Source organism: Cotesia glomerata, linkage group LG9 (genome assembly GCF_020080835.1).
Source record: "Cotesia glomerata isolate CgM1 linkage group LG9, MPM_Cglom_v2.3, whole genome shotgun sequence".
NCBI lineage: Eukaryota > Metazoa > Arthropoda > Insecta > Hymenoptera > Braconidae > Cotesia > Cotesia glomerata.
The window spans coordinates 6,401,186-6,428,555 of record NC_058166.1 but is presented as its reverse complement, the minus strand read 5'-3'; the positions used below and the strand labels follow the sequence as shown (position 1 = coordinate 6,428,555).

Sequence of the window (27,370 nt, the reverse complement as noted above, 5' to 3'; positions counted from 1 at the left end):
GTGATTAGTAGTTGTCTGTTCAGTGAACAGGCCCACTTAGTGAGCACTACGTCACTGTGGGCTCCCCAAATTTACAATACGCACCTGACAAGCGCTCGTTCCCGCTAATTTTCACATGCTTGCGCCAATCGACCGCTCGATCACGCCACATGTATTGAATAATAATTTTTGTATTTTAATTGAGATATCCAGTTCTAAACCTGATCCTTAGTTTTTCCGCTATTTCAGCATTTTACATTTGGTCCCTCGAGCCGGATCAGGCTGGCTCTATCTCAATTAATTTAATTAATTATTCCGCTTAAAAATTGTGTCGTGTTGAGTGAAGTGCATAACCGCTAGGAAAGGTCGAGTGTCAGGAGCATCGCAGAGCACATCGGGTGCTGCTCTTGGTAGTCGTACGTACACCGGTACGCTGAACTTTCGCTTTATTCGACTGAAAACTCGACCTCGGGCCTATAATGACCAACGTAATGCAGTTTGAGTCAGCTATCGCCATGCAAAAGCAGTACCTGGATGCTTTGCAAGCCATGGTGGACCGCTTAACGGAGGATGAGCTCAACAAGCTTTCAATGACTGCAGTTGAAGCTGCTCAAAACCACAGCTACAGGCTTTGGCACGACATCACAAACCTGAACTCGCTAATTTTCGAGACGTATCCTGAGGTACTTCAAAGCGAGTACCACACTGAGAACCGCTATACGAGTGCTCACACCTCGTACACCACTCTGCAGACCCGCATAGCCACCCGCAAGGACGTCATCCAGCAAGAGATTGATGCCAGAGACGCAGAACAAGCTCAAGCCACTCTGGCTATGCACAGCACCGCTTACCTGGGTGGATCATCTAGCACAGGACTCCCAAAGATCAAACTCCACACGTTCTCTGGTGACTTCAAACGTTGGGGATCCTTTAGCCAGCTATTCTCTGACATTGTTATTGACAATGCTCTTCTTAAAAACAGTCAGAAGATGCATTATTTGAAAACCTTCACAGAAAAGGAAGCCCACCAGCTTATTGGAAACATGTCATCCACTGATGATTCATTTGAGCCCGCTTGGAATCTCCTGAAGAGCCGCTATTCGAATCCTCGCCGCGTAGTGGCATCACATCTTGAAGATCTATTGGTAGGAGAGTCAGTTCCCGCACGATCAGCCGCGAAATTAGACGCCTTGCTTTTATCCAATCAAAAAGCTTTGGACTCCATCAAGACTCAAGGAGTTCCAGTTGACAACTGGGACTTAATGATCATTCACCTGACGCTGCGCCGCTTGCCACCCGCTGTAAGAGAGGACTGGGAGACTAGTCTTGGGTTAACTGATATCATGCCGACCTATACGCAACTTCACGAGTTCCTCAAGTCCAAAGTCAGAGCTTGGGAGAACTTGGAGCCAGCTTCTGAGCCCAAGAAGCAACCTGAAAATCATAAATCAGGTGGGTCCCGCAACGACAAACAACCGAAGACAAGATCTTCATACACCGCTGCTCAATACAAGGGAAAGCCCAGGAGAAATTGCCCGCTGTGCCCGGAGGAGCACTACATGCTGTTTTGCCCGACATTCAAGGCCGCTACTGTGGAGGAACGAATCGACATTGTCGAGAAATACCGCTTGTGCTACAATTGCTTGGGCCCACATCGTGTAGCTGATTGTAAGACTGCTCAGGGCTGCAGGAAGTGCAGTCTACGCCATCACACTTCTATTCACCGAGAAGTACCGCCTAAATCAGCTTCACCGCAACAAGTTGACACCGCACAAGGTAACTAAAAGTTCCATTAGACCGCTTATAACTCAACATTAACTGTTGATTATTTCAGATTCGCTTTCCGCTCAAGTATTACTAGCTACCGCCTTAGTCCAGGTCCGCCCGCATCATGGCAATCCAATCACCGCCAGAGTCTTGATTGATCAAGGTTCAGAGCTCTCATTTATGAGACAGACGCTCTTCAAGAAGCTCGGACAACCGCTACAGCGTGACATGGTCATGCTCAAGGGCATCGGCAATGTCTCCGCAGGAAGCTCACTAGGTGTGAGCACAATTGAGCTTCGTTCGCTGTATTCGACCGCATCAATGCATGTCAGCATGCATATTCTACCAACATTGACGGTAGATCTTCCATCGTTCGTGATCGCTGATCCGAAATGGCCGCATCTGGAGAATCTCCAACTAGCCGACCCGCAGTATCTACAGCCGCGTCCTGTAGACATTATTCTAGGTGCATCGCCAGCCGCACAGATCATGAACGCAGAGATTCAAAGAGGACCTCGCAATGCTCCGATCGCACAATCCACCACGCTTGGTTGGATTATTTATGGAGCTGTCACCGCTAAACCCGCTTCAACATCACACGCAGCATTACATGCGTCACTTGATACAGAATTACAAGACGCTATCGCTAAGTTTTGGGAACAGGAAGAAGTTCCATCAGGAATTTCATCGCTCAACGACGCTGAGGAAGACGAATGTGAAGTTCACTTTCGTCAAACGCATTATCGACAGCCTGATGGACGCTATGTAGTGAGATTACCGCTTAAAGCCCCCGAGAGTCAACTTGGCGACTCTATTAACGCAGCCATGGGGTCACTCCGCAGATTAATAACTCGCTTGTCGCGAGAAAAGGATTATTCTGACATGTATCATGCATTCATGGCAGAATATATTCAACTAGGACACATGGTACGAGTTCCAATCAACGAATTGCCCGCAAACGCTTACTTCTTGCCTCACCATGGGGTATTGAAGCTTGATAGTGCCACTACGAAGCTCCGCACAGTGTTCAATGGTTCCTGTGCAACATCTACAGGAATTTCATTGAATGATATTCTTCACGCAGGACCCAAAACGCAAATTGACATTTTTGACGTGATGTTGAGAATCCGCTGCAATAAAATTCTATTCGCTACTGACATCACCAAGATGTTCAGACAGATTGAGGTCGACTCTCTTGATTGGCCGCTTCAGTGCATTCTCTGGACAGATGAGAATGACCTGGTAGACGCTTACTGTCTCAAGACAGTCACATACGGAACCGCTAGTGCACCTTTTGACGCTGTACGTGTGCTCATTCAACTTGTGAAGGATGAAGGACACCGCTTTCCGCTAGCTGTTGCTCCAATGTTGGATACACGCTACGTAGATGACATCTACGGTGGAGCAGACAATGAAGAAGACGCTATAGAGGTTGCAGTGCAAACAAAAGCACTGTGTGCAGCAGGCTGCTTCCCGCTTGCCAAATGGGCTAGCAATAGTCTAAAATTACTCGCTGAAGTCGCTCAAGAAAAGCAGCTAGATACACCTCTTAAAGAAATCAGTGATGCACCAGTAAAAGTCCTGGGCATGTACTGGAATTCACGCACTGACGCTCTCCAGTTCAAGTACACGCTACCGCAAGAGACGCCAAAGACAAAAAGAGCTATTTTGTCTGAAATCGCTAAGCTATATGACCCGCTAGGACTTCTCGCACCAATAGTAGTCAAAGCCAAGATCTTCATGCAAGATCTGTGGCTAGATAGAGTGTCATGGGACGAACAACTGTCACCATCACTCATACACAAATGGACTGGATACCGCGATGATCTCCGCAACATAGAGTCAATCCGCATTCCACGCTGGAATAATATAGCACCCGGAGCAACTATGGAATTGCACGGGTTCTCAGACGCTTCGCAGAACGCTATGGCTGCCGCTGTGTATTTGAGAGTCACTGACGCTGATGGGAACACAAAAGTCTCACTTCTGTGTTCAAAAACGCAAGTAGCACCGCTGAAGACTATGACAATTCCACGCTTGGAATTATCAGCCGCATGGTTGTTAACACAACTGATACTTCATGTTAAAGAAGTTCAGTCACTTGGAAATGTCAGGATAAATCTCTGGACTGACTCCGCCGTGACTCTCGCATGGATTAAAAGTCCAGCAACCCGCTGGAAGACATTCGTCCGCAATAGAGTGGGAAAAATCCAAGAAACGCTTCGAGATGTCTCCTGGAAATTTATTCCAGGAAAACAAAACCCAGCTGACTGCGCTTCAAGAGGTATACCTACGCTAAAACTAAAGCAACACGCTCTCTGGTGGCATGGACCTACGTGGCTTCATGAACCAGAATCCTCTTGGCCCACTCTTGAGCCTCCAACCGACAACGCAACGCATCGAGAAGAACGCCAAGGTCTGACATTAGTAACTTGGAAAGCAGAAAATTGCCTTCTCCAACAATTACTATCGCATTACTCGCAGCTGTTTCCATTACTTAGGAAGCTCAGCATCTGGCATCGTGTCATCGACCGCTTCAAAAGAGTTCCACAATCTTCGCTGGCCTACCCGCTTACTCCATCAGACCTGGAGCGCGCTAAATTGACTTTGATTAAGTTCACTCAAGGACAATATTTCGCTAGAGAGATTCATACGTTTCAAGATGGTGATGATCTGCCAAAAAACAACAGCATCACTAAGCTGACTCCGTTCATCGACCATCAGGGGGTCCTGAGAGTCGGTGGCCGCTTAAAAAACGCATTGTTGGACCCAGAAGAGAAGCATCCAGCAATACTGCCGAGACATTCACCGCTTACATCAATATTGATTGATGATTCGCACCGCAAAACGCTTCACGGAGGTACTCAGCTCACGCTCGCTGAATTACGCAAAGCTGTCTGGATCATTGGAGGCCGTGTTCCAGTCAGATCCTTTATTCTACGCTGTGTAATTTGCACGAGACATCGTGGAGAACGCGCTCAACAGCTGATGGGTCAACTACCTGCCGCACGAGTACAGCCAACTCGAGCCTTTTTGCATACAGGACTCGATTATGCTGGACCCATCACGCTAAAAACGTTTCAAGGACGTGGAGCAAACACATACAAAGGCTGGATTGCTGTCTTTGTATGCATGTTCAGCTCAGCTGTTCATCTAGAGCTAGTCACTGACTACACCGCTGCCGCTTTCATCGCCGCTTATCGCCGCTTCACTAGTCGCCGAGGTATCTGCCACACGCTATATTCTGACTGTGGAACCAATTTCGTAGGAGCAGAAAAAGAGCTGAAACGACTATTCGCAGCAGGATCCCGCACATTACGAGAATTATCAAGTCTGATCGCGCAAGATGGCACGAACTGGAAATTCAATCCGCCTGGAGCTCCACATTTTGGAGGAAAATGGGAAGCCGCTGTGAAATCTATTAAATTTCACCTCCGAAGAACAATCGGAGACTCGCTATTGACGCTTGAGCAGTATTCGACGCTACTGGCTCAAATTGAAGCCATATTGAATTCCAGACCGCTTACACCGCTTAATGAAGATCCTGCTGACCTGGCTGTATTAACTCCAGGTCATTTCTTAATCGGACAGTCATTGACCGCAGTCCCAGAGCCATCGCTGACAGATTTACAACCTGCTCGGCTCTCGCACTGGGAACAAGTCCAGCAAATGGTGCAACATTTCTGGAAACGCTACTACCAGGACTGTATCCACCGCTACCAGGCCATTTCAAAGTGGCATCATCAACGCAACCAGATCAAAGTGGGTTCAGTTGTACTGATCACCACTGAGGATCTTCCGCCAACCAAGTGGCCATTAGCCAAAGTGATTGCTGTCCATCCAGGAGCAGATGGACAAATCCGCGTGGTAACTGTGAAGACAGTTAACACAGAGCTGGTACGCCCAATTACAAAGCTTTGTGTCTTGCCACTGACGCATGAAGAGGATGATCTTGTCGACGCAGCCGCCAACGCCGGGGAGAATGTTCAGTGAACAGGCCCACTTAGTGAGCACTACGTCACTGTGGGCTCCCCAAATTTACAATACGCACCTGACAAGCGCTCGTTCCCGCTAATTTTCACACGCTTGCGCCAATCGACCGCTCGATCACGCCACATGTATTGAATTTTACTATTGGCTATCGATGTCGACATCAATAGAACGAATTATTGATTGGCTATCGCTCTCGCTGGACATGCGCATTAGCCTTCTTCTCCAAGTCAACGAGGAAGAAGACGAATTATCATTATTATCTTTTCGCATCCATCTTTAGTTCGAACAAGTCGCTTCTTTTGCTTTTCTGTAATTTCGCTTTACAAAATAACCGCTTTCGCTTCCTAATTAATATTAATTGCTTAATTTGATTGCATTTAATTTATTTAGTTTGTTTCAGATAATTTATAATTATTTGTGCAGTATTTTCCGCTATTCACAGTGCCGGCAGTGTATTCAACCACGTGTCAACCGGCTTAGCTTTTACTAACCTCGCTGTGTTTTATAAATCCGCTTTTATTTAAACAATCCGCTATTGAACAAGTTAAATATTTAGTGTATTTATTGTGAATAAATATCTTGTGTTATTTTTAATAATAATTTTTGTATTTTAATTGAGATATCCAGTTCTAAACCTGATCCTTAGTTTTTCCGCTATTTCAGCATTTTACATTGTCACTATAGTAAATAACGACTCTTTCATCTTTAAAAATTACAGTTTCAAACAGTAAAAATTGCCATTTCAATATATAGTCCATATTATGAAGAGAAGGGGAACTCGAATGAAAGAGAAGGGGGTCTCACTCTGGGAGAATTTAACATTTGAAACAGTAAAAATTATACTTTTAAAATATACATTTTACCAGTCTAAGCAAGTCAATAATTACAGTTTGATTTTTAGCGTTGCGTTTAAAATTTACCATTTTACTTTGTAAATATTGACGTTGCTTGTATTAGAAATTTACTAACTTTATTTTATACTTTTTGCATATCATAACATCATTTTTTAGTTACGAAATAATAAATATTAAAGTCTGAATTCTTAATTATTATATTTTAACATTTTAGACATTTACATAGCGAATATTACTGTTTGAAATAGTATTTTCTTCCATGTAAAGAGTAAATTGTAACGTTTAAATTGTAAATATTACAATGTGAATAGTAAAATCACGATTTTACTGTTTGAAATGGTAATTTTTAGCAGTTGATCATTACTTATTATAAATCGACTGTTATTTATTACAGTTTACTTTTTTCCGTGTAGTTTATATATTCCAGTTGATGCTTGTTAAACTTGAAAAATGCATAAATTAAAAAAACGTTTTTTCTATTCCATAGCTCCTACAATTCAAGTCGATAAACGAGATGTTTCAAATCCAAAGAACCAGTTTTTTGAATTTTTACTATAAAAAACTACTTTTTAGTTTTTTGAATTTAAAAAATCAAAAGTTAAAAAAAAATTTTTTTCTCTTTGTACATGCAGTTATTCTATAAGTTAAAAATGCACCCTCTAAAGAAAAAACTACGACAAAAAATATTTTTTTGGGCAAGAAACAATCAATTTAGGATTATTTATTTTACACCGTCGGCCCCATTCATTCCATATGTAAGACAGAGACAGCAATATGTGTCTGTCATTCTAAGCGCTGGTCGAGCGTCGCTTTAGAGGCGACGGACGAGAGTAGGAGGGGATTTATAATAAGTATAATAATAAACGGCGGCAATCATGACTCCAAGTTTTGCAATTGATAATTTTTTTTTAATACTGAAAATTTATGTAATCGAAAAATTTGTTTTTTATTAAAATTTAGATCAATCTAATTATCTTTTTTCCAAAATTTTTCCGTCCTCAAACAAAATTTTTTTTTTACAAAAAAAAAAAAATTGATTGATTACAGAAATTTTCAGTACTAAAAAAAAAAAAAAAAGTTTGGAAAATCCAAAAGTGAACGATTCATAATGCTCATTTAATTATGAAATATTAAAAAAAATTTTTTAAATTAAAAAAAATCAGTTGTACTAAGAAGATAATGCGCAGGCGCCCCTGGTGGAATAAATGTACATAATATCTATAGATATAGAAATATCACCATCCATGTTAATTTTTCATGGATATATATAGATATACAGTCTGCTGGTTTTTGTTTTTTATTAATTGTAATTAAACGACACTGAATTACCTAGCCATTCGCATTCAGTGACCTACACTTATCATTTAGAATTTAAAAAAAAAAGAATTTAGCTCAAATAATAGATTTTTTCGCAAGTTACAGTGTTTCCGGAGTTTCATACATGACGGACAGCAAAATTTTTTGACCTATTTTGATGTTTTTTTCCGTTTCTATTGCACGAAATCAATTCTTAAAAAGTATGGAATTAATCTCCTTTAAATTATCTTGACAATAGTATGCAAAATATCTTGATTCCGTCAACTAAAAAAGCTATAATAATAAAAATAGTTACCGAAATGAGGCGAAAAAAATTTTTCGATCGTAAAGCACTCTCTGATGCTTCGCATCATGAGTCATGCAATTATCAATTTCAAAACTTGGAGTCATGATTGTCGCCGTTTATTATTATACTTATTATAAATCCCGAAATACACTCGTCCGTCGCCTCTCAAGCGGCACTCGACCAGCGCTTAGAATGACAGACATATATTGCTGTCTATGTCTTACATATGGAATGAATGGAGCCAGCGGCAAAAAATATTTATGGTAAAAATTCGAAAAAATGGTTTTTTGGATTTGAAATTTTTCGTTAATCGGCTTGAATTGTAAGAGCTATGGATTAGAAAAAACATTTTTTTAATTGATGCATTTTTCAATAAGTTCAGGTAATTGTCTCCTCCCGCGCGCGCGCATCGAAAAGTTAATTTGCATTAAAAAAGTCAAATCTCATAAACTATTGGCCGTACAGACTTGCGATTGGTATCATTTGTTTCTTTGATTTTTTATCTGAATTTTATTCTGTATTTTCTTTCTCGATTACCCAATAGTTTCTGAGATATTTAAAAGTTGATAAAGTGCTAAATTTTCACTGTTTAAATAATAAAAAGCACGCCGGGAGACCCGTTCAATTTTTCTGGAAATCTTTTCTCAGGTGAAATCACAAAAAAATCTTTGAAAATCTGCCTCCGTTTCGCTTAATCTACAAGTTCCGCTATCTTGTTTGCATCTCCACTAGACTGTTGAGAAAAATTGATCACTGTATTAGCCCTTAAATTGCTTTTATCTGTAATTTACCGTCACATTTCATTATATCTATTTTCCCATGTATACTATATCTGTAAATACTCTTTTTCATACATGATTATGTCATTTTTAACCACAATTTGTGTTAATTTTACCCTAATTTTTTACTGTATGATATTTTACATCTTTTATAAAATAATAGAAAATACAAAGATAATTGTTTTGCATTCAACTATTTAATGAATCTATTGTACATTTGACATTTGTTAAATTAGGATTTAAATTTCTGTCTATGTTAACCTGTAATTTACATAGATTTATTCTATTAATCTGTACCATTTATTATGTTTTTATAATTCCTCAAGTGCAATAAAATTTGTGTTAACTTACATTTTTCGAGAAATAGTTCATAAAAAAATAACAAATTTTTTCATAAATTTTTAATAATTGATAGTTTAATTTATTATTTTAAACTTTCCGCTAAGAAAATCAATGATTTTTAAAAAATCGGGATGTTATTGGTTTGACCCCGATTTTCGAAAATCGAGTTTTCACCAGATCTCCATTTTTAAGGTCCTAGAAACCATTTCTGACTATTTTTACGATAATGTGTGTGTGTGTGTGTGTGTGTGTGTGTGTTTTTTTTTTTTTTTTTCCCTTTTAGGGGGGGGAATCCTTTTTACGGATTCTAGGCATAGTTGTTTGGCCTGGATGTGTGGCGACTCGACGCAGCGTCATACTAAAAACTCGACGCTAACGCCCCTACCCACTAAACCCTAAACCCCTTTCTCTTCTATCCTCTGATCCCCCATGGTACCGCCGTAAGGCATTTCTTCGCGGGGGGAGGAATTAGCTGCCGCTCTTCCTTCTGGTGGCTGAGATGTTATTTCTTCCTTCTAGATTCTGTCTTTTGCTCTTTTTCTCTCGATGGAACGCAGCTCTGTAAGCACTTCTGTGGCAAAAGTGTTCGTTGCATTCCAGGCAGCTTCTGACGACAACATTGTTTCTACTATTGACTCTGGTTGGGTTCTCTTCTTCAGAATCTTCTCTAACTCATTGCGCTGTTGGTTGAAACGTGGACACACAAAGAAGACATGCTCCGCATCTTCATTGACCCCTGGACAGGACGGGCACTCTGGGGTATCATCATGCTTAAAGCGGTGGAGGTACTTCCGGTAACATCCATGTCCTGATAACATCTGCGTTAAATAATAGTTGATCTCACCGTGACTCCGGTTGAACCACACATCAACCCGAGGTATGAGACGGTACGTCCACCGACCCTTATCTGAAGCGTTCCACTCTTGTTGCCATCTTGCGATGCTGTGTTGCTGTTCTTCGCTTCTAAGTTCTTCAGGGCTCAGTGTGGTTGACCTTTTTCGTTGATATAGGTTCCGTCTTTCCTCAGCTAGGACTCTGAGAGGCAGAGTACCGGAAATAACACATACTGCATCCTCTGATATTGTGCGAAAGGCGCTAGCTACTCGTAGGGCACTCAGTCGATATACTGGTCCAGCCTTTCTCCATGATTCTTGCGTCTTTAGTGCATCGGCCCAAATGGATATTCCGTAAGTGAGCACCGATGTGACTACTGATGACAGTAATAGCCTCCTGCTCTGCTTTGGGCCTCCGACGTTCGGCATCAGTCTTGCGAGACTAGCCCTCACTACTGATGCTTTGGCACTGACATGCTCCACTTGCTGCTTGAAGTTGAGTCGGGCATCAAGCATCACTCCCAAATATCGGATATAAGGTTGTGATGTGATTTCTTGTTCGCCGACTTTCAGCTTAATGGTCTCTACCACTTTTCTGCTAGTAATAAGCACTGCCTCAGTCTTGTGTTGCGCCAGTTGCAGGTTCACTGCGTCCATCCACCGGCTAACGCGCTCAAAAGTGAGATCGAACATATGGTTTATCTCGTCAAGGTGTTTGGCAACAATCACTACGGCTACGTCATCTGCATATGCTACGAGTTTGACGTTTCTTGGCAGAGTTAGTCTTAATAGACCGTCATACATAATATTCCATAGGAGCGGGCCTAGAACTGAACCTTGTGGTACACCTCCAGTAATATCATACTCCCTCGGACCGTTCTTCGTGTCATACTTCAAGACCCTATTTTCAAAGTAGCTTGTTACGATCTTAAGAAGGTATTCTGGTACATTCTTCTCTTGGAGGGCCTGCATGATGCATTCCCAATTGGCGGAGTTGAATGCGTTTCTGATGTCTACGGTCGCCACCAGGCAATACTCTTTCGTTCCACCCTTCCATCTGGTTCCTGCGATTGCTTCCTTGGCCGTATCAACAACCAGTTTGATTGCGTCCAGGGTTGATCGTCCTTTCCGGAATCCATACTGATTGTCTGCCAGGAGTGGGTCGACTACTGCTTCAATTCTCTGATGAATTATGCGTTCAAATATCTTACCCGCTGTATCTAGCATGCAAAGTGGGCGGTAAGATGACGGTTCATCCGGTGGTTTCTTCCCTTTAGGTAACAGTACCAATCGTTGCTGTTTGTGTGTGTGTGTGTGTGTGTGTGTGTGTGTGTGTGTGTGTGTGTGTGTGTGTGTGTGTGTGTGTGTGTGTGTGTGTAACTCGTTATAGCTTTAGAACGGCTTGACCGATTTGATCGAGCTTGGCGGCATTCGAAAGGGTTTCACTAAACCTAGATTTCCTGAAAATTTAAAGCATTTTGGTTAGTTAGATTTTGAGAAATCTCAAAAATAACATTTTCGAAAAATCGTTGTTATGAAATAACTTTCAAGTTGCTTTGCCGATCGATACCAAAAACTAATCAGCAATTCTTCTCCGCAAAAGACGTCGATTAACACCCAATTACGTTGAAATCGGTCGATCTGTTCGGAAGATATCGTTAACGAAAAATTAAAAAAAAATGGTTTTTTTTCAATAACTTTTTATTTTTACATAACTCCGACATTTCTTCCTGGATCGTTTTTCATTTCATAAAATAATTTTTAGAACTTAAAAAACCACGTTAATCGCCGCCAAGAACGTCAAAATCGGTTGATTGGTTCGAGAGATATTCAATTTTAAGTAATCGCTAGAAAGTATTTTTTTCAACATAACTTCAAAGTTTTTCGTCGAATCGTTTGGTAGGTAATAAATAATATTTTGTGTTTGGAAAAATGCGTTGAATCTCGTAAATTCCATAAAAATTGATTTATTTTATGGGAAAATATCGCGATTCGAAATTTTTAAAAAAGTAATTTTTCAACAACAACTAGATTTTCGAGCTCGAAGAGCTTAAAAAAGTATAGAAGTTGTGTTTTTGAATTCTAAGAGCTCAAAACTTGTGAATTGATAATTTCTAGAGAATTTCAAGCTCGAATATAGCGGGAAGTTCCAGGGATGGCTGCAGGATCAACCGTTTTCCAGACTTATTTTTGCTATGATTATTATTATTATTATTATTATTGTTATTAAATGCTCAGGGGGGTTGTCCTCGGAGTCCGATTCTCCGAGGGCCCAGCCTGAGCTCCATCCGTTACTGCTGGACCACTCCGCACAACAAGGCGGTTAGTGATCACAGCAGGCCAAAGTCATTTCCCTAAGTAGACGGAGGGAACCTAGTATAACAACCTTCTGCATCCTGACCGCCACGTACTCAGCCTTTGATGAGCACGCTGGAATTATTATTATTATTATTATTATTATTATTATTATTATTATTATTATTATTATTATTATTATTATTATTATTATTATTATTATTGTTTAAAACTAGCTGCTACAATCATCTTATGGCAATAGAGCGAGCTGAGGTCGCAAGTGTATTGTCCTAGTATTAATGATCTGTGTGTGCTATTTCTAATCCAGAAACATTGAGTCACTGACTTATGCAAAGACATGTTGTTATTTTATGTGATAGCCTGTGCAATTAAATATTCACTTTTTCTTTATTCTTACAGTTCTTCAGAAATTAATAGACGTTGAGAGACCTTAATATTACTGCTTTGTAAAAACATTTCATAATTTGTTACTTACTTTTTATCATATTGTTAATTAATACTCTGTACTTCTTTTTGTATTATCTTCAGGCCGTTAGAGGACATTGTCCTACGGTCTTGTCAATAAATTACATTACATTACATTATTATTATTTTTTTTTTATGTAATTATCATCATTAGTATTATAAGTATTATGATAATGCATTTGAAAGAAATTGACATCCTCATTCTCGGTATCATTGATAACAATAGAACCTCTGACAATCCCCTGTTTAAAAATATTCTTTGAAAAAATTTGAAAAAATCCGTTCTATGCAAATTAGATATCTATAGATACACTGAAAAAAAAGTATAAGTCCTGTTGGTATACACTTTTATAATGAATTGGTATTTCAAATATCACAAAAAAAGTTTAAGTATTATCGCAATACTCTGTTTAAGTGAGTGACTTATATTTTCCGTATGATACTGTAGGCCTTTCCATTTTTAATGTGCGTGTCTCAATATCCGCTATTTTTTTCGGACTGTTTATATTTCTATGAACAGTGTTGTGTATGTGTGCTTAGTAATTTGTATAAAAAGCGTCCGAAACTTTTGAATTTCTGCCTTTAAAACATGGCGGATGCGCTTGCGCTGAACTTGTGATAAAAAGGCCTATTACAAGTCCAGAGAGTATAGTAAAAAAAGTTCCCGCGTAAGACCAGGCGCGTATTATAAGTTATCGTAAACATATACCGTACTATTTATTATCGATGTGTTGAAAAATTTATCTGGTAGCAGGGGCGTGACTATAGGTGATAATTTAGCCGTAAACGCGTAAACAAGACATTGTTACGGAACCCGGTTGTCGAATAAACACGTAAGTAGATAAACTAGATTAATATTTTTTACTTATTGACAGCATAAATATAATAAAAAATTAAAAAATGTGACAATTGAAATTTTTTTTTCAATGTTTGTTGTAAAGTTAGCAATAAAATTTTTAATCTTAATGTATAGATATTTATTTTTCATATTTTATTTTCAGATCTTGTCATTCCCTCCCATTGACGATGGATTCACAGCAGCATAGAGCAAGTAAGTAATTTAATTTAACATTATCTCTCTTAATGTGGATAGCAATGATAATTATGAAAATCATGATAATAATAATAATAATAATAATAATAATAATAATAATAATAATAATATTAACAATAATAATAATTATATGGAATAGGGGCTCCACCGTTTGTTAGTTATAAAAATCAAAAAATATAGATAACCCTATTCTTTTTACACACGCTTTTTATTAGCTTTGATAGCTTCCATGTATGTTTAAATATAACCAACTCCTTTGGACTTAATTTTGACCCACTTCTAACCGTCAGATTTTTCTTAAACTTAGTAGACTTACCGAGGACCGATGACAATACAATAATTTAAAAGATTATTAGTTCGATTGATCACTAAAGCGTGTTTTTTATTTTTTTTGTAAACTATATTTAATTTTTTTTAATCTTCTACTTCACGGCGGATTTATAATTAAAATTATTAAATTGACGTCCATTGAAGTTACAATGGGCATTTCATTGATTGAATGTGAAAAAAATTAAAAATTTGACTTTTGACCACGAATTTGAAGGTGTTAATTTTGGAATTCAGTCAAAATTAATATTTTTTCCTTCTGCGCACTGAAAAATGAACAATTTTTAAAAGAATTTTTTAATTTCGTCAAAAATTTTTATTTTTTCAAAAATTTGTTTTTATCAAATTTTTCAAAGCACTTTAAAATTTTGTCAAATTAAAAAAAAAAATTTTTAATTCTGGCACAAAAAAAAAAAAAAACAATATTTTTTTTTTCAAAAATTTTTTTTTGTGTGTTTGTGTGCAAAAATTTTTACCATGGTGATTGTGTGCTTGCAATATTATAATGTATAAATAGTGTTGCATATTTTTATCATAGTAATTGTGTGCTTGCAATACTATAATATTTAAATATGGTTGCATATTTTTGAATATATATTGTAGTATTGCAAGCACATAATTAGCATGATAAAAATTTGCAAGACTATATATATATATATTATAGTATTGCAAGTACACAATCACCATGGCAAAATCAGCAGAAGAGTGTAAAATTGCCCCAAATATTGAAATCTCATAAAATTATTAAAAATCGAATTTTTTACAATGAAAAATAAATTGTTTTTAAATTTAATTTTATAAAAAAAAAATTTTTGAAAAAAAAATTTTTCTACAAAAAAAAAATTTTTGAATTTTTTTTTTTTGACAATTTTTGAAAAATTTTTTTTTTAAATTGTTCGTTTTTCATTGCACAGTCAGAAAAAATTGATTATTACGGAATTCCAAAGTTAACACCTACAAATTCGTGGCCAAAAGTCAAAATTTTAAATTTTTTTACTTTCAATCAATAAAATGCTCATTGTGACTTTATTGGACGTAAATTTCATAATTTTATTCATAAATCCGCCGTTAAAACGAACAATTAAAAAAAAAAGTCTCCAAAAAAGTTCATTTTTCGATTTTTTATAGCTAAAAAATGGTGGAGTCCCACTTCTATATAATTACCATAATAATAATGACAGTAATAGAAATATCAACATGAATAATAATAATAATAATAATAATATAAACAAAGATATTAATAGAATAAACGATAGCAATTAAAATAATTATTATAATCTTAAAATTTATTACAGGGAACAGTAATACACAGCGTGCCATGGCTTTCGCCCAATGGGCTGTAGATTACTACAATTGGGTTGCACAACACGATGGGGTACAACAACAAGTACCCTATAATGTTGCAACCCTATCTCTATGGCCTCCACTGCTACTGCCGACTGCCAATCTACAGCGGCTCGCGCCGCTGCAACCACCAGCTGCTAATTTGCAGCCACCGCAGCCGCCTCAACCACCAGCTGCTAATTTGCAGCCGCCTCAACCACCAGCTGCTAATTTGCAGCCGCCTCAACCACCAGCTGCTAATTTGCAGCCGCCTCAACCACCAGCTGCTAATCTGCAGCCGCCTCAACCGCCAGCTGCTAATTTGCAGCCGCCTCAACCACCAGCTGCTAATCTGCAGCCGCCTCAACCACCAGCTGCTAATCTGCAGCCACCGCAGCCGCCTCAACCACCAGCTGCTAATTTGCAGCCGCCTCAACCACCAGCTGCTAATCTGCAGCCACCGCAGCCGCCTCAACCACCAGCTGCTAATTTGCAGCCGCCTCAACCACCAGCTGCAAATTTGCAGCCGCAAGGGCCGCTGGCTAATTTGCTGCCTCTGCCGCCGCATCCGCCGGCTAATTTTCCGCCGCATCCACCGGCTAATTTGCCACCGCATCTGCAGTTCCCGTTGGCCAATTTGCCTTATTTGTCCGGTCGCAGTAAATATGAGTTATTTTATTTTGGCTATAGGGAAACAATTTTATGCGTGGGTTGGAATGTCTCAATTACCTCCCTCTGGGTACGTAAGATACTAACCATAAATATTTCTTTTTTAGGTCGAACTCGTCGAGGTGTGGCTGCCGGACAAATCCGGAGGAACCGACAGGAAAAGAAGTTTCGCGGAAGGGGCAGAGGAGGGCGAGGCGGGGGTGGAAGGGGAAAAGGAGATGGCAGCGGAAAAGTGAATATATATATGAATTAAGAGAAATTGACTTGATTTAAAAAATGATTTGCTACCCAGAGAAAATAATTTTAAAGAGTTTTATTGTCTTGACATAAGAAACAAAATTCTTCATTTCAAAAAAATTTCTTGAGAATTAAACTCTCCAAAATTATTTTCTCTGGGCAGCAAATTATTTTTTAAATCAAGTCAATTTTTTAAAATTCATATATGTATTTGTAATCAATATTTATATTTATAATCAACTATTACTATTACTATTACTATTACTATTACTAAAAAGTATTAATAAATAATACCTCTTGGCTGGCAAAATGAAATATTGGTTTTTTTTTAAATACATTTTTTAACTTCCCGCTAAGAAAATCAAAGATTTCCGAAAAATCGGGAAGTTATTGTTTTCACCCCGAACGTGCGTGGTTGCAAAATGTTTTACTTTTAATGAAATTCGTAAAATTTATTTACTAGGACTTTCAAAAAAATTGAAATACACAATGACGCACACCAAGTACGTTCCAAAATTTATTTTTTAATTTTTAAATTTACAACAAATTTTTTTTTAATTTTCGAAAATCGTATACAATTATATCGGTTACTTGAATTTTTTAATTTTTTTATTTTATATCTTTTTGTGAAGAAAAAAAAATTTTTTTTTCTCTTAATAGTCTTATGAACGTGGACTTGGCGCGATTTTTTTACAGTGAAACTGTTTCTGTTCGGATTTTTTTTACCCGGGATAGCTTTTCTTTTCATTCTTTCATCGAGATATATGTGATCTTTAATTGTTATTATTAATACTATTAATTTTATTATCATCATCATTATTATTATGATTACTATTATTAATATTATTATCATCATTATTATTATTGTGTAAAAAATATAAGGTGAAGTATTGCAGTTGGCTTAGCAAAAGGTATACTTATTTTAGTACGACATGGACTGCCATCTCTCGGATTCTTACTAAATGCTATACGTAAAGATTTGTGGCATATATTAGTACCGCCATCTCTTATCGTCAACACCATCTAATTACGGCGACTGACGTGCGAATAATAATTTATAAATGTACGATCCAATTTTTTAAACAAATTTTTTTGTAAGTTGTCCTGAATATAAAGATCTTAAAATTTGCATGGATGTTCGAAATAATGCAATGAAGGGCAGAACTATTTGGTTTTTACATTTTATAAAGACAAATTTGAAATATCAATGAAATAATGATCATACATCGATCGATAAATGAATCTGTAATTTTTATTGTTTATAATTTACAAAACCAAATAGTTCTGCCCTTCATTACATCATTTTGAACATCCGTGCAAATTTTTAGACCTTTATATTCAGGACAACTTATAAAAAAATTTGTTTAAAAATTTTATCGATTGGTCGGTAAGAAATTCTACTATCGTTACCCCTTAATAACGTTGTTAAATACTTGCAAAACAAAGACTTTCCAATTTTTTTCAAATTTGCAATTTTTTAATTGGGAACTTAAAGATTGATTTTTAAAAATAATTTACAAATTTCCAGTCGAAAAGATTTATCGTAAAAGGTAGATTGTTCAATAGTTTTTGCAGTTGGAAAATTTCAAAAAAGTATTTTCTCAATTGTTACTAAAGCTTTTGAGCTGAAATAGCCCAAAAACGTCATTATCCTTAAAAATAAGTAGCTCTTTTCATTTGAATGTAGCAAGAAATTGCAGGGATGTCTTATAGGTTCAAATATTTTACTAATTTTTTTTCAAAATAACTTTTAAATTATTGTATTATTTTTTTTTATGAATTTCGTTATGTTTTTTTTTTTTTTCATTAAGAAACTAAAATCGAATATTGTTAACCGGTTGAAAATTAGTTAATTGCTTGGACAAAATTGCAACACTAAAAATTCAGAAAAATATTTTGTCAAATAACTAACCGATTTTGAAGCTGATAAAGTTCATCAATACTTAGAAGTTATATTGAGTTCGCAAAGGAACTGCAGACCATCTTTAGACTTTTTAGACTTTTCATACAGCTATAACTATCATAAAAATTGGCTTAAGAATCTTTGAAAAGCACAATGTTGAGATAGAAGAATCGAAAATAATTGACTGAACACCCGGGTGAAAAAAAAATTATGTATGATTACGCATGGAAAATGACCCTATATTATTATATACTATATGAAATAGCTTAGCAACATCATGTATAATTGCATGGAACTATATATAATTTCACATAATTATAAATAAATTTTATTAAAATCTATATAATTCCATAGAATTATATATATTATTATGAACATCTATCATTCATGCAGTCATGTATGAGTCATATATAATTAATAATATAGATTGTTATTCAAATCACTTAAAACCGGGTTCGGCTAATTTGAGAGGTAAAAATAAAAATTTCACAGTTTGCGAAGCATTAAAATTATGCGTTGTTTGTTATCGTTATATCTTTCATAATGTAGAACATAAATGCAACATAAATTATTGCAAAGTGTGCTGCTGCGAAAGACCTCTGAATCATTATTGTTTTATGACTCCCTTGAAAAAAAAAGAATTACCAAAAGTCTTATTTTTATTTTATGATTTCGAAACACAGCAAAATGAACGTGTAAAAGGTAATCGTAGTACAAGAATTCATATACCTAATCTGTGTGTAGTTCAAAAAACTTGAACTTATTGTTGGGATGACAAAGATGTTTCTGAAAACTGTGCTGAATGCGGTGTGCGAGAATTTATTTTTGACGACAAACCTGTAGAAAAATTAATTGATCTAGCTTTAAAAAATACTAAAAAATTTTCAAAAACTATATGTATAGCTCACAATGCTAGAAGTTTTGATGCTCAATTTATTTTGAAATGTATGATAGAAAAGAATAAAACACGGTTATCGGATTTAATATTAAATGGCACCAAAATAATTGTTATGCGTGTAGGTAACACGGTTTTTTTAGACAGTCTAAATTATTTACATATGCCTTTAAGGGATCTCCCAGAAGCTTTCGGTTTCAATAACGAAGTATCGAAAGGATATTTTCCTCATTTATTCAACAAACCCTGTAATAGGGATTATGTAGACCCTATCCCTGCTGTCAAATATTTTTCTCCTGATACTATGTTCCAAAAAGAGCTTGAAAAATTTATTGCATGGTATAATGAAAAATCAGAAGAAAATTATATTTTCAATTTTGATTCCGAAATCAAATTTTATTGTCGAAACGATGTTATTGTGTTAAGAAGAGCTTGTATGCAGTTTCGGGATATGTTTATAAAGTGCGGAAATGTTTGTCCGTTTTCAGAGTGCACTACAATAGCGTCAGCTTGCTCAAAAATTTATCGCCGCAATTTTCTTAAACCCGATACAATAGGTATTTTACCGGCTACAGGTACATACAGATGGTCTCAGAATCAATCATTGAAAGCTATTAAATGGTTAATTTTAAAAGAACGCGAGTACGGTTATAGAATTACACAAGCAGCGCGTGGTAAAGAACAACGTTTACCTTCCGGTATAGTGGTGGATGGTTACTTTGAAAATTCTAGAACAGGTAAAAAAACCGTATTACAATTTCACGGATGTTACTGGCATGGGTGTCCTAAATGTTATAAAGTAAACCGTGATAGAAAACTAAATAATAACTACCAAGAAATAGATAATATGGATACTCGATACGAGCGTACCATTGCTATATCCGAAAGAATTCGAAACTCGGGTTATAAATTAATAGAAGAGTGGGAATGTGATTTTGACTTATACTTAACCAACAATCCTGAAACACTTATAGAGTTACAAAATCATCCTTTGATCAATATAGAACCCTTAAACCCACGAGATGCTTTTTTTGGAGGTCGTACGGAAAGCTTTATATCATTATATGATGCAAAAGAAAATGAAAAAATTAAGTACGTAGATGTTTGCTCGCTGTATCCTTACATTTGTAAAATAGGTAAATTCCCAATAGGCCACCCTAAAATATATATAGGTGAGGAATGTTCTGAAATTATAGGTCCTAACAAGGATTTATCGAAATTAGAAGGGTTAGTTAAATGCACTATCTTACCACCGCAGAATTTATACCACCCAGTACTCCCTTGTAAGTTCCATAATAGACTTCTTTTCACTTTATGTCGTTCTTGTGCTCAAGAATTAAAGCAAACAAACTGTACCCATAAAACTAAAGATAGGTTTTTAAGAGGCACATGGGTTGTAGATGAGATAAGAAAGGCCATTCAAAAAGGATATAAGTTACTTAAAGTATATGAAATATGGCATTATAAAATAACGCAGTACAATCCAGAAATAGGTATTGGTGGAATTTTTACAGATGATATTAATACATTTTTAAAAATTAAAACTGAAGCTTCTGGATATCCCAAAGACTGTATTACAGACCAGCAAAAAACACAGTATATTGCTGCTTATGAAAAAGCCGATGGTATTAAATTAGATAGTGAAAAAGTTGAATTAAACCCTGGATTACGTTCTGTAGCGAAGCTCAGCTTAAACTCTCTCTGGGGGAAATTCGGTCAGCGCGAAAATTTGATGCAGACAGAAATTGTCACGACGCGTGCACGATTGATGGAAATGTTTACAGACAGTCAAATCGAAATTTGCGGCTTCTTACCCGTAAATGATAAAACATTGTACATAAATTTTATTCATAGTAAAGACGCTCTCAAACCGTCACGTACAACGAATGTTGTCATAGCAGCTTATACAACGGCTCAAGCTCGACTTAAACTATATAGTTACTTAGAAAAATTAGGTAAGAGAGCGTTATATTGCGATACTGATTCATGTATTTATATTTCTTCAAAAGGTCTGTATGAACCCCCGACAGGTAAATTTTTAGGTGAGCTGACCGATGAGCTAGAGAAATATGGTATAGGTAGTTATATTACGTCATTTGTAACAGGAGGCCCTAAATTTTACGCTTTTACAATACTTACACCTGACGGGTCTATAAAAGAAGTGTGTAAGGTTAAAGGTATAACTTTAAATGTTTCAACCAGTCTTAAAATTAATTATAAAACCGTAAAGTCTCTTGTCACAGGTGAAAGAAAAAAACCTATTAAAATAAAATTTGACGCTATACGAAGAACATGTTTTCACGCTGTTGTTACAAAGAAAGAAAAGAAAAAACGTACCCACAATTTAAGAAAAGAAAGTTTGAAAGTAAATATATAACATTACCGTTTGGTTATAGAATGTAATTATATATTTTTTGCGAAATAAATTTAGATAAATTAATAATATTGTAAATGAAATTATGTATTTAACGAAATAAATTCAGATAAATTAATACTGTAAATGTAATTATGTATTTAATGAAATAAATGTGTTCAACTACGCTAGTATAATTTGCTATCTTTCCAAGTACGCAAATACAGTAATCGCCTAAAACGCCTCACTTTCCGTTGGTTTTTTCCCTCTTTTTCCTTTTTTAGCATTGACAAGCTATTTAAATGTGTTTTCAATTGTTATTGGTTAAAAAAAATCAAACCACGCCTTCCTTAACTGATACCGCAGCTTTATAAATTTATTCAAGGAACACAGTTTTACTTTTACTACCGAGAGTGATAGTTATACACGCTGTGTTTTCAAGTATTCTACTTTCAGTAAAAATTTAAATGGATCTAATTATTGATATCCAGGGCTTCACAGATGGCCGAGGCAAATTTTTACCAAAAGAAGTTGCTTTAAATACTGTAGAGCACGGTATTCAAAGACACTGGTTGATTAGACCACCGTTTCCTTTTAATAAATTACCTCTCAAGGACCGTCATCAAAACACATGGTTAACTTTTAATTATCATGGTTTGAAATGGACGGATGGTTCCGTTTATCTCTCAAATTTAATTGATAACATCAAATTTTATTCTGAAAAAGCTCATCGTATTTATGTACGCGGGGCCATAAAAGCGAAATATCTTGAAGAGTTATTACAAAGAGAAATTATTAATTTAGAAGAACCTTCTTCAGAATGTCCTAAGTTTGAGAATTTAGAACCTGAAGTAATTAACTGCGCATTCCATGGAAAGACCTCATCACCGGATAAGCGTTTTTCGTGTGCGTTAAATAATGTTTTGTGTTTACAAAAATGGCTTCTAAAAGAACGTTTGAATACAGAATCTTTTTTCATGTAAGCACGTTTAGATTTGTCAGCAAATTCTCAGTTGTAACAACTCTTAAAGAGTGTATTGTTTGCTCGTACGCTCATTATATTCAAGTTAGTGTTAAAAGACACATTATTATCACAGTTAATATGTGCTATCCTAAAATGAAAGAAGTGATTTTTAAAGATGAGTCTGGGATATTACCGATAATCGAAGTGCGTGAAGAGGATTTAACGACCTTTCGGACTTTTTGGCCTCATGATCCTCTTTTCCAGATTTTACCAAGGAGGTTAGATGAAGAAACGGTTGTATGGCTGTCTCTATGCACTCGTCTTGTAAGACGTCCGTCAACGTTTCTACAGGTACATTAAAAATTTTATTTGCTAACTTATGATTTCATCTACTTTCCAACTTTTCTTAAACCTTTAAAACATTGTAGTTTTTTGAGAATCTGAGTCAAGACATATTCGAATCAGCCATGAGATCAGCACCTGAGCTTGTGCAACAAGCTCTTATACCACATCGAAACACGTCGATGAGCAGCAGCGGCAGCGTCAGCGTTAGCAATAGCAGCAGCAGCAGCGGCGGTGGCGGTAGCACTACCGGTAGCAGCCGTGATTAAGATTATACATGAATTATATTTATTTATTTATATATGCCACACTTTCTATTTCATAAATTAAAAAAATTAATATCATTGAAATTATATTTTAAGATACCTATCATTGAAAAATATAAATAAAGTTCCTTTTATAACCAATGTAAATTAATCTATATTATTTATTATCAGTATAAGTGTTTTACGATTTACAGCCCATTGATCTTAGCAGAGTCTGTCTTTATATAACGTAACATTTTATAAATTAGCTCAGTATATATTATGGATCCACGATGGAAACATCCATGGACATCAATTATATGCGGTCCTACTGGTTGCGGTAAAACAGTATTCGTAAAAAAATTTATCAAACATTTATGTTTAATGAGCGATACAAATTTCTCAAAAATAATATTTCATTACGCTGAATGGCAACCAGGCTACAATGAGTACATTCATAATAAAAACATTGAGTTTCACGAAGGTCTTCCAACAGGTGAAGAATACGGGTGTGATAATAATCCAAAACTAGTAATTATTGACGATTTGATGCGTGAAGCATCAAATAATGCTGTAATAGATCTTTTTACAAAAGGTAGTCATCATAGGAATTTAAGTGTTATTTTTTTGACACAAAATATTTTCCATCAAGGTAGAGGTCAAAGAGACATTTCATTAAATGCGAATTACATTGTAGTTTTTAAAAATCCACGCGATAGGTCACAAATTCAACATCTAGCGCGTCAAGTGAGTCCGGAAAATACACGTTTTCTACAAGAGATTTATTACGAAGCGACATCTTTACCACACGGTTACTTACTACTGGATTTAAAACAATCAACTCCAGAAAACTGCCGTTTCAGATGCTCTATTTTCCCGGACGACCCATACCAGGTGGTCTATGTACCGAAAAAAAGTATAAATTATAAAACTAAAAGGAATAATGTACCAGTAGTTCTTTGATAATGGGCGAGCGTACACCTATCAAAAAAAAACAGCTACGTGTATTACAAGCATTGTGCTATCTAAATAATACACAACGCTCAGCTGTTTTACGCAAAGCTAATCCTGCTTTAATACGTTGTATTTGCGAGTGTATATTAAACATATTACGTGGTAACGTACCTTTATCAACGAGTCATAAGAAAAAATTAAAACGCCACATTACGATTTTAAGAAAATTATCATCAGGAGGAAGCAATCTAAATACTAAAAAGAAAATAATTATTCAAAAAGGTGGCTTTTTACCTTTATTTTTAGCACCTGTTCTGGGTGCTTTGGTTGCAAATATAATTTCCAAATAAAATATTTAGTAAAATCATGGAACACGCCCGTAAGATGGTGTTAGTGCCTGAGGATAAAATTCATGAGAGGTTGGCAGTCTCAGAAAAAACTGAAGATATCGCAAAAAATAAATCTTGTCTTACTAGTGGAACAGTGTTGACTAGGCTCGACAATGAAATGTATGAAATTTTAAATTCTACGGGTAAATATAACTCAGACCGTGAAAAATGTCAAGCATATTTACAAACACTTGAGCGATATCTTAGGATCCTTGAAAATGAAAAAAAATCTGTACACACTGCTAATATAGATACCAACATAAATACTTCAGACCAGTCTGTAGACAACAACTCTAAATCCTTCGATAGTGCAGGTTCTTTTGAAAGCGAAATTGATCATCGTTCTTCATATGATGTAGTTATAGATAATTCAGTTATAGACAGTGTACCTAAAAGATTCAGAGCAAACGCAGCGCGGTTATTAAAAAAGCTAAGAAGTGCACCTACCACGTTAATATCTTGGGACGATAGAGGTCTTGTGACAATTAGAGGTAAAAAAGTAGTACGTTCTAATATCACTGATCTTTTAAACGATGTGCTGAGGCCTAGAAAGAGTGTGAAAGCAATAGGCCGTCAACAGTTTGCTCAAGTACTGCAAACGCTAAACATACCGCGTGAATACATCGGTAATCGAGTTTATTTAGACGAAGAAATGTTAACTTCTACACCTAGAAGACGATCTGTTAATTTTTCCGTACCTGAAATACTTACAGAACACACATCCTTAGACGAATTACAATTAAATCAAAACAGTGAAGGTTCTATAAATAAAAACAGTCAAAGTAAAAAAATATCATGGATAAAGTTGAGATAGATAAAAAACTAAAAAACATCTATTATGATCCTATAAGACCAGAAAGTTTTTCAGGTGCTAAAAATATTCTAAAATACTCTGCTGAAAACAAATCAGAGCTATCTCGAGATGATGTTAAGGAATGGTTAAATAAACAAGAAACTTTTACAAAACATCGTATGAACAGGAAACGTTTTATTAGTAGGACTTACAATGTTGAATCAATAGATGATGTCTGGGAAGCTGATTTAGCTGATTTACGTAGTATCTCTACGTATAACAAAGGTTATAAATATATATTGATGGTGATCGATGTGTTGAGTAAGTATGCGTGGGCTGAGCCTTTAATAAATAAAACTAGTCTAAGTGTGACTCAAGCATTCCAAAAAATCTTAAGTAGAAGTAACAAAAGAATACCCCGCTTAGTGCAGACAGATAGCGGAAAGGAGTTTCTTGGAGAGACTTTTCAAGAATTTTTGAGAAAAAAAGGAATATTGTTTAGAACAGCACGCAACCCTGACGTCAAAGCAGCTATTGTAGAACGTCTAAATAGAACGATAAAGGAGAGAATATGGCGTTATTTTACGTATTCCCGCACAAAAAAGTATTTAGACATATTACAAAAAGTTATTTACGCTTACAATCACACAACACATACTGGTATCAAAATGGCGCCGGTCAATGTTAACAATAATACAGCTCAAATAGCTTTTAATAACCTTAAAAAACGTTATGAAAATGAGAAGCGCTCTGAGCTCCTGAAAAACCGTAAGCTTAAATACGCTGTTGGTGACTTGGTACGTATCAGTAAAGCAAAGGCAGCGTTTACCAAAGGATATGAGAGCGGCTGGAGTAGCGAAGTTTTTAAAGTATCAAGTATTTCTGATTATCGCCAACCACCGGTTTATATATTAATCGATCTTCAAAACGAACCAATCAACGGCATATTTTATGAAGAGGAATTATCTAAGGTTGAATAAATGTCTTTAGAAAGAGATAATTTTTACATAGTGCTACCTAGCAATAGCAGCATGAAATACTTCCCGGATAACACAACTACTCATTTTATAACGCGTTTGCCTTATCCTTTAGAACTTAATGGATACTGGGATGATGCTTTGGTGGAAATCCAGACGCCGATGACAATCTTACATATTCCTAAAGATTTCACGAAAGTTACATTAACCGTTGAATATATAGCTACAGAAGATAATAATGAAATAATCGATATGTTTCTTTATTCTAACAACATACCACATGGTCAATATCAAAATATAGGCTCTTTAGTGGATTCTCTCAACAAACTCAAATCAGTTTCAGAGCATATCAATTTTACTTGTAGTACTGGCGGTTTCATAAAAATTTATACAATATGCAAATGTGAAAATGCAAGACATACGCTGGCGTTGAGTGAGAGACTCTGGTGTATATTAGGTTTCGAAGAAAGTTCGTTTTCTAAAGTTATAATAGCCGGCCCTGATGACTGTGGCGGATCTAAACCAGCTTCTCTATCTCAAGCTATACCAGGAAAAATATTCATTTATACAGATATTTGTGAAGGCTACATAACAGGAGATATTCAGGCCCCTCTACTACGCGTTGTGCCTCTTGATCACGATCAATACATTTACGGTTCAACTAAAATTAAAAGTTTTTCGCCTGGTCAATATATACCTCTGTTACGTAAAAGTATGGCTACTATCGAAATCGATATAAGAGACGAATATGGTAAACCCGTACCATTCGAATACGGGACGTTGACAGTAACGTTACATTTCAAAAGAAGTTTTTAAAATTTTTTACTATGATAGACTACGAGATAATACAATACGGCGACGGTACCCGCAGTTATTCTGGAATAAGCCATGTTTATGTAGGATCACCTTATCAAAGAGGACATGGTATAGGTAGTTTTTTGGGCGGCTTATTCAGAAGAGTATTGCCTTTTTTAAAAAGCGGTCTTAAGACAGTTGGTAAAGAAGCTTTAAGAT

At 36.1% G+C, this 27,370-nt stretch overlaps 3 protein-coding genes across 3 annotated transcripts; all 3 read left to right on the top strand.

Moving 5' to 3' along the window:
• The first annotated feature begins 443 nt into the window (after positions 1–443).
• On the top strand, positions 444–6,156 carry LOC123271538. Its single transcript, XM_044737884.1, has 2 exons — positions 444–1,755; positions 1,814–6,156. Exons 1-2 carry the CDS (start codon positions 459–461, stop codon positions 5,737–5,739), a joined length of 5,223 nt encoding a protein of 1,740 aa, XP_044593819.1. The 5' UTR covers positions 444–458; the 3' UTR covers positions 5,740–6,156.
• A 13,634-nt stretch (positions 6,157–19,790) lies between these two features.
• LOC123272174 lies at positions 19,791–21,716 on the top strand. The gene has a single exon (XM_044738874.1). It carries the CDS (start codon positions 19,791–19,793, stop codon positions 21,714–21,716), a length of 1,926 nt encoding a protein of 641 aa, XP_044594809.1.
• Positions 21,717–24,581: 2,865 nt separating this feature from the next.
• LOC123272173 lies at positions 24,582–26,359 on the top strand. Its single transcript, XM_044738873.1, has 2 exons — positions 24,582–25,368; positions 25,455–26,359. The coding sequence occupies exons 1-2, from the start codon at positions 24,582–24,584 to the stop codon at positions 26,357–26,359; spliced, it is 1,692 nt and encodes a 563-aa protein (XP_044594808.1).
• The last annotated feature ends 1,011 nt before the right edge of the window (positions 26,360–27,370 follow it).

Bases quoted from the DNA above. Each gene is read 5' to 3' on its own strand.
- LOC123271538 (XM_044737884.1), top strand. From the start codon at position 459: ATGACCAACGTAATGCAGTTTGAGTCAGCTATCGCCATGCAAAAGCAG. The intron at 1,756-1,813 runs GTAACTAAAAGT...TGATTATTTCAG, and splicing joins ACAAGTTGACACCGCACAAG to ATTCGCTTTCCGCTCAAGTA.
- LOC123272174 (XM_044738874.1), top strand. From the start codon at position 19,791: ATGTTTATAAAGTGCGGAAATGTTTGTCCGTTTTCAGAGTGCACTACA.
- LOC123272173 (XM_044738873.1), top strand. From the start codon at position 24,582: ATGGTGTTAGTGCCTGAGGATAAAATTCATGAGAGGTTGGCAGTCTCA. The intron at 25,369-25,454 runs GTAAAAAAATAT...AAAGTTTTTCAG, and splicing joins TATAAATAAAAACAGTCAAA to GTGCTAAAAATATTCTAAAA.